Consider the following 7,500-nt stretch of genomic DNA (forward strand, 5'->3'; position numbering starts at 1 on the left):
GTTGTTGTTGTTGTTGTTTACACTCAGCTGTCTGTGTGGCATTAAAGGGATTCATGTAGCCAGAATCATTGCTACAGCTTTAAAACGAACCAAACTATCATTTTTTTTCATATACTTCATTTTTAAAAGCTGCTGTACAGGAACCCAGATACAATCAACCAATCAGATCATCAGATCTCTTCATATCTGACGTGTGTTTTAGGTTGCTGTTCTCTCAGTAAGAATATAGGGACCTGTGTGTGTGTGTGTGTGTGTGTGTGTTTACATTAGGCTGCTTGCTGTCTTTTATTTTGGTTTTATTGAATCTGTACAGAACTCTTATGCAGTGTGAATGTGAATTTAAACGATGTTATTGTGAGCTTTTGGATTCAATAAACGCCTCAGTAAAACAGTATGTTAATTTATTGTGTGTGTGTGTGTGTGTGTGTGTGTTATACAGTTATATAGACATCCCTGTCTCAGAAACACACAGACACTCCGACGACACTGTTAAAGAAATGCAACATTTATTTGCAATTCTGGAAAAAAGAAGAAATCTCAGTATTTACAGTGAAAACGACCCGATGCTGTTCGACTAGATCAGATTCCACCAGTAAGAGAAGAGGAACTGAAGGAACAGGAACAGCTCAGGAAATGATCAGAGTTACTTCATTAAACATTGAACTCAAACACAGATAAGATGATAGAGATGCTAACACAGTCGTGTGTTTCCTGGAGTATGATTCGTTACAAAAACTCAGCGTCGTCGTGTTTTTACTTCCTCTACAGCATCACTTCAGCACCCCCTGGTGGCCTCGTCTAGCTTAGCCTTCGTCCTCTTACGCGTGCTGCGGAAGTCTGAAAAACTACGAGTTCGGCGAGGATGATTACGTGATGGCTGTGTGCAAAGCTAGCCCGCTAGCAAGCTGAGCTAATGTTCATGATGAACAGTAGCCTGGTCGTCATGGTAACTGGCTGCTTAAAGAAATCTAAGACAATGAGGATGAAATACAAGATCAAGCCACAAGTCTAGCTTACTAGCGGTTAGTTAACTGGCTAGCTGTGTTAGCTAATGTTAGTGTTATTAGTTTATCTGGCTTAGATTTCACTTCCTGACCTAAAAGTTCCACAGGACGTGAAAATTAGAAATAATTTCAGTTTCGAGTCACGAAGTTAGTTATGCGAAGTAAGTAATGTTATGTTACGTTCTGTTAGCGATGCATTTCTAGTTGTTTTAGCTCCACGTGACAGGTTCATTATTTATAAGTTAGATTTTTACAGGTTTCTATGGTAACATGTAAGTTAGGCTTATTATTTATTGGGATTCGCTGGAAGCTGTGACAGTAAAACGTTTCTGTAGAAATCTGCGAAACTGTAACTTACGAAGACGAGCTCTCGAGCTAAAAGTACCACGAGCATATCGCTTACGTTAGCATGTTTAACTAGCTAGCTAATCTTTGTAGCATTTTATCTAATCGTGAAGACATCATCTCGCTTCTTCTGTTACATAACCAGGAAAATACGTCAATACGTCGATCAACGTCAAGCCACCGTTGTTCAGACGTGTAGAGTAACATTAACACAGAAAGAAATGAAAGAATAAACAAAAAGTGAAAGTAAAGTGAGCGAGAGCTAAAGTACGAAAGTCAGTCTGAGTTGCTTCTTAAGATCAAATGATAACCGTAAATATCTTACACTTTAGATTATTGTATCTTACGCGTATTTTATCCTCACAGGCCTAATCATCTATTGCTAATTCTTCTGTGTTTGGTGTGTATTGCGTTTTTATATAACGATTTAATAAAACCTTTCGCTTTTTGTTGTTTGTTTGATTTAGAAAGCTACAGTAACACATCAGACTAATTCAATCAGAACGATTTAATAAATTATTTCTATAAAGATTTACTCAATAAATACACCGCGTCCTACAGGCTTCCGTAGATCCGCTTGATGACATCACCTTCGTCCTTCTTCAGGATTCCCTTCTCGATGTAGGTGTCCACCTGCTGGTCCATGAAGTCCTTCAGCTTGGACAGATCGTAATCTGAAAACAAAAACGAACAAATGAGAAAGTTCCAGTCGTTTTCTTGTTAATCTGAATCTCTGTGATTGATGAACTGAAGATCGACGTGTTCACTGTGAAGCTGGACTTTTACACTGGAATGTAGCTAACAAATAATGTAAGCTTATAGCTTCCACTTTAGCATTCTGAAAATAATAATTCCATAACTGGCTAAATTTCATTTTTATTGGATTTCCAGCTGCACATACACACACACACACACACACATTTTGTGAGGACCTTCCACTGTCAGATATTATTGTCCTTCTGGGGACATTTGGTCCTTGCCAAGAAAAAAAGAACAGATATGCAGAACTGCTTCAATCAGCTTAATATACACTCTCTCACACACACACAGACATTTATGCACACACACTATCATACAAACTCACACTATCATACACACACGCACGCATGCACACATACACACACACACTATCATAAACACACACAAGCACGCACACATACACACACTATCATACACACACAAGCACGCACACTATCAAACACACACGTACACACACACAAGCACGCACACACACACACATATCCGGCATTAGCCAAATTACTTCCTTCCATCTGTCTCTTTGGATACTGTGTGTGGGAGGCAAAAGGGATATAGAGAAAAAGAGAGAGATGGAAGCAGACAAGGAATGTTCATCTCTTCATCTCTCCTGCCTTTTTATCATCTGTCCCTTTTTTATCTTTCTCTCTATCTCTTGTCATCTCTCCTTACTCCTAACTTTTGTGTAATCCTCATCTTCATCTCTCTCTCTTTGTCCCTCTTTTCTTTTTTCATTTCTCTCCATCCTACTTTCCATCTATTGCTCTCCATCCCTCTTGTCTCTTTCTGACCATCTACTGACTACGCTACGCTCTACATCATCCATCCCTCCATCAATCTCCTTTGTTCTCTCTCTCTCCCTCCCGCTGTTCTCTTTCTCCCTCACTATGTTCTCTCTCTGTCTCTCTCTCCTGCTCTGTTTTCTCTCTCTATCCCTCCGTCTGTTCCCCGCTCTCTCTCCCGCTCTGTCCCTCCCGTTCTCTCTCTTTCCCTCTGTTCTCTCTCTCTCTCTCTCTCTTCAGGCTGATGATGTGATTCAGGTTTTATTCTTTGTTCTTTCTTATGTTTATTGTGTCTTGTTCTGTGTATTTAATTGGATCCCTCCTTCATCAAACCCCATCAGCAGTAGAGTTCTGTGTAAACACTCCTGTGGTTCTAGCTGTAAGCTTTTACAGTATAAATGAGAAGTGACGTGAGTGTGACACACACACTTACAGAGCGCCGAGCGGATGAAGAAGCTCCTCTGTGTTCAAAACAAAAGCTCTGCATTTCTACAATCAGCCTCAGTTCATTAAGCCTCATGAATATGAATGAGCTACTCGGTACAAAGCGGCCAATCGTCTCCTCCGCTGGCCCGCGCTCATCAGAATCACAAATCCACTCGCACAAAAGACTGTCTAATGATCGAGAACCAGGCGGAACATCAGAGGAACGCTATTCAGTCCCGCTGTTTCACAGAGACCGAGTCTGTGTCACAACGAATAAGAGGAATAAAGGAATCATTTTAATCCTGACTGTATGTTATTGAATGGTTACAGTCTGATGGGCAGTGTGTGTGTGTGTGCATGTGCGTGTGTGTGTGTTTGTGAGTGTGTGTGAGAGAGCGTGTGTGTGTGCATGTGCGTGTGTGTGTGTGTTTGTGAGTGTGTGTGTGTGTGTGAGTGTGTGCGAGTGTGTGCGAGTGTGTGTGTGTGAGTGTGTGTGAGTGTGTGTGTGTGAGTGTTTGTGAGAGTGTGTGTGAGTGTGTGTGTGTGCATGTGCGTGTGTGTGAGTGTTTGTGAGTGTGTGTGTGTGAGAGTGTGTGTGAGTGTGTGTGTGTGTGCATGTGCGTGTGTGTGAGTGTGTGTGAGTGTTTGTGAGTGTGTGTGTGTGTGTGTGTGTGTGTGTGAGTGTGTGTGTGAAAGTGTGTGTGAGAGTGTGTGTGAGTGTGTGTGTGTGTGCATGTGCGTGTGTGTGAGTGTGTGTGAGTGTTTGTGAGTGTGTGTGTGTGAGTGTGTGTGTGTGTGCGTGTGTGTGAGTGTTTGTGAGTGTGTGTGTGTGAGAGTGTGTGTGTGTGTGTGCATGTGCGTGAGTGTGTGTGAGTGTTTGTGAGTGTGTGTGTGTGAGTGTGTGTGTGTGTGTGTGTGTGTGAGTGTGTGTGTGTGTGTGCGCTCTCCTCTCAGACTCATCAGATCATAAACTCCAGGAAATAAAACTCTGTGAACTGAGATGTGGAGAAAATGATCCAGATCTTCTGAAACGTTTCAGGATAAAGACGTAAATGACACGAGATCGAGCAGTGCAAAGACAAGGAGCGGTTATAAGGTGTGTGTAAGGTGTGTGTAATCTATTTAGTTAGTTAGTTTATCAAAGTAACATCCAGAACTAACTAACTAACTCATTTATCTAGTTAATTTACACAATAATTAGCTGTTCAATTTAAAAGGTGTAACTGGTATTTAGGAGGCTGATGTAGACCTGTTCACCTTGTGTGTGTTTGTGTGTGTGTGTGTGTGTTTGATCTCAGAGCTCACCTTCTTTGTTCTCATCTTTATTGTGTTTTTTGAGCCACTCGATGTTCTTCCTGATCGCCTCCAGATACGACTCTGACTTTCCTGCGTGACCTGGACAGAGACGGAGGCGTCGCAGGACAACACACATTAAATTGGATTATGTAAGTATGTGTGTGTGTGTAACAGTTTTATTACTCAGATGTCCTAGATTTGTTCTGATCAGTCTGTACACAGATCGGATATTAAAAATACACACACACACAAAAAAACAGTGTCCCAGTCTGGTGGGTTTTTTTTTTGAGGACACAGTTGGACTTCCTGTCATTTATTATCACGACTTAAACATGGATGGAATTTATGCAGGTGGCATCTGACTGAAATAGTTTATTTGCAGCAGTTTGGTGATTATATAAACACACATACACACACACACACACACACACACACATATATATACTCTGTGTTTATTCCTTATTTATAGACATGTTGTGTGTAACAGACGTTTTGGCCCAGAACTCGTCCGCTACTGAAGCTGACCTACATTTCATTTACAACAGGAAGCATCGCCATGGTAACCAGGCTACATTTTTTTTTCATTGATTGTCCTCTGATTTTATTTTTCTACAAATATTTAGCAAATATTGTCTGAAAGTAGAAGGTTTTGTAATAAAAATATTACATTATTAGATCTTTGTGCAAAAATGGTTGAATTTTTCGAAGCTCTGATTAATAAACATTAAATGTGTTGAGATTTACTCGGCTCTGACTCTCACCGTTCTCCACCGGTGCTCGCTCCTCTTTGGTTGAGTCCTTCAGGTTCTCATATTCCCTCAGCATTTTGGCGGTTTCCTCTTTCGTTTTGTCGTCCTCGTCTGTCGCAGTTCAAACACAGGGTTATGTCACATACAGCAGCAAACGAAACTTAATGAACTGAATATAAGACAATAACAATCAGCTCGGGAAATTGTCTTGGCATAAGATTTGATTTTCTCAACAAAATAAGATGTTGCAAAATTACTGGCACCCCTGAATTTAGTAGCAAAATAATGGAACATAATCATAACAGCTGCTTTCATAACCCCTCTTTACCAAGGGTGCCAACATTTATGTGATATTAAAACGTTGATGATGTATAAGGCATAAGATTGAAAACAGAATTCATGAAGCGCTCAATAATTAGATTTGAGTCACACACTTGTGTGTGTGTTTGTGTGTGTATGTGTGCGAGTGTGTGTGTGTGGCCTGTTAGTGAGTGTTGTGTTTTTAATTACAGCCTGTAGGGGGCGTGCTGCTGATGGGACCCAGAGCTTTCCCCAGCTTGTTCCTGGTTTGTGCAGCGATCATGTTGTCCAGATTCTCTGTATGAAGCAAAATAATAATTAGAATGTTAGCAGGAAACTGGAGGCTAATTTTGGGTTTAATAGTTTTGATGAAGCGACACACTGGAAATAAAAGCAGAGTTTATAACGAAAAGAGAGCGGATTTGTTTTTCTTACAAATAAAATAATTTGGAAGAAAATTAAAGGTACGCAACCTCAGATTTAAGGTAAATAAACACATGCTTCATGTTTATGCCCACTGTTTACTTATTTAATGCAGTGTATTAAAGCTACACTTTAATGTAGCTTCAATCTTATGTAGCTAATACCCCAGACATATGTAGCTAATACCCCAGACATATGTAGCTAATACCACAGATTTCTGTAGCTAATACCCCAGACATATGTAGCTAATACCCCAGACTTATGTAGCTAATACCCCAGACTTATGTAGCTAATACCCCAGACATATGTAGCTAATACCCCAGACTTATGTAGCTAATACCCCAGACTTATGTAGCTAATACCCCAGACATATGTAGCTAATACCCCAGACTTATGTAGCTAATACCCCAGACTTATGTAGCTAATACCCCAGACATATGTAGCTAATACCCCAGACTTATGTAGCTAATACCACAGACATATGTAGCTAATACCACAGATTTCTGTAGCTAATACCCCAGACTTATGTAGCTAATACCCCAGACATATATAGCTAATACCCCAGACTTATGTAGCTAACACCACAGATTTATGCAGTTAACACCTCAGACTTATGTAGTTAACACCTCAGACTTATGTAGCTAACACCACAGACTTATTTAGCTAATACCCCAGACTTATGTAGCTAATACCCCAGACATATGTAGCTAATACCCCAGACTTATGTAGCTAATACCCCAGACTTATGTAGCTAACACCACAGAATTATGTAGCTAACACCACAGACTTATTTAGCTAATACCCCAGACTTATGTAGCTAATACCCCAGACATATGTAGCTAATACCCCAGACTTATGTAGCTAATACCCCAGACTTATGTAGCTAACACCACAGACTTATGTAGCTAATACCCCAGACTTATGTAGCTAATAGAAACATGAGAACTGCAGCAAGAACGATGAACTGAAAGAACTTCACTGGAAACTCACACTGAGTTTCTCCGCTTGTTTCTCAGCTGACTAGCTAGCAAAAAAAAATTAAATAGCTAACGAATTAATAAACTAACTAAATATCTGACCTAGCATTAGAAATGAAATTAGAAAACTTATAGCCAATTATGTAACAAACTAATTAACTAACAAGTGATCTCATTAACTATAACTAGCATGCTGGAAAACTAATTAGCATGCTAACTACCTAACGCTAAATATGTAAATTCCAAATTTCCAAAACACAAGAAATTAAATGTTATATTTTTTATTACATTTAACAATATTGTGACTCATCTTTATGAGATCCCAGCAGTGCATTCTGGGTAATGTCTGGCTAATAAGTGACATCAAATTAAATTAATCTAATTTACTTTACTTCAGTGGAAACAGAGGCAGGAAGTCACACAGGACTGAAGACAGCAGCAT

At 39.9% G+C, this 7,500-nt stretch overlaps 2 protein-coding genes across 2 annotated transcripts in view; one reads left to right on the forward strand and one right to left on the reverse strand.

Moving 5' to 3' along the window:
* Nucleotides 1-389, forward strand: part of lysmd2 (LysM, putative peptidoglycan-binding, domain containing 2) — a 5,048-nt gene extending 4,659 nt beyond the window's left edge. The window contains exon 3 of the mRNA XM_060878423.1: nucleotides 1-389. This exon is cut by the window's left edge and continues 223 nt beyond it. The gene's annotated coding sequence lies outside the window, so the exon portion shown is untranslated.
* A 100-nt stretch (nucleotides 390-489) lies between these two features.
* Nucleotides 490-7,500, reverse strand: part of scg3 (secretogranin III) — a 14,845-nt gene continuing 7,834 nt past the window's right edge. The window contains exons 9-12 of the mRNA XM_060878424.1: nucleotides 5,869-5,955; nucleotides 5,371-5,469; nucleotides 4,619-4,708; nucleotides 490-2,023 (exon numbers count right to left, since the gene is read on the reverse strand). Coding sequence (XP_060734407.1) covers nucleotides 1,905-2,023; nucleotides 4,619-4,708; nucleotides 5,371-5,469; nucleotides 5,869-5,955 — 395 coding nt within the window. The 3' untranslated portion in view covers nucleotides 490-1,904. The remainder of the gene's footprint in view (nucleotides 2,024-4,618; nucleotides 4,709-5,370; nucleotides 5,470-5,868; nucleotides 5,956-7,500) is intronic.

Source organism: Tachysurus vachellii, chromosome 9 (genome assembly GCF_030014155.1).
Source record: "Tachysurus vachellii isolate PV-2020 chromosome 9, HZAU_Pvac_v1, whole genome shotgun sequence".
NCBI classification, from domain to species: domain Eukaryota; kingdom Metazoa; phylum Chordata; class Actinopteri; order Siluriformes; family Bagridae; genus Tachysurus; species Tachysurus vachellii.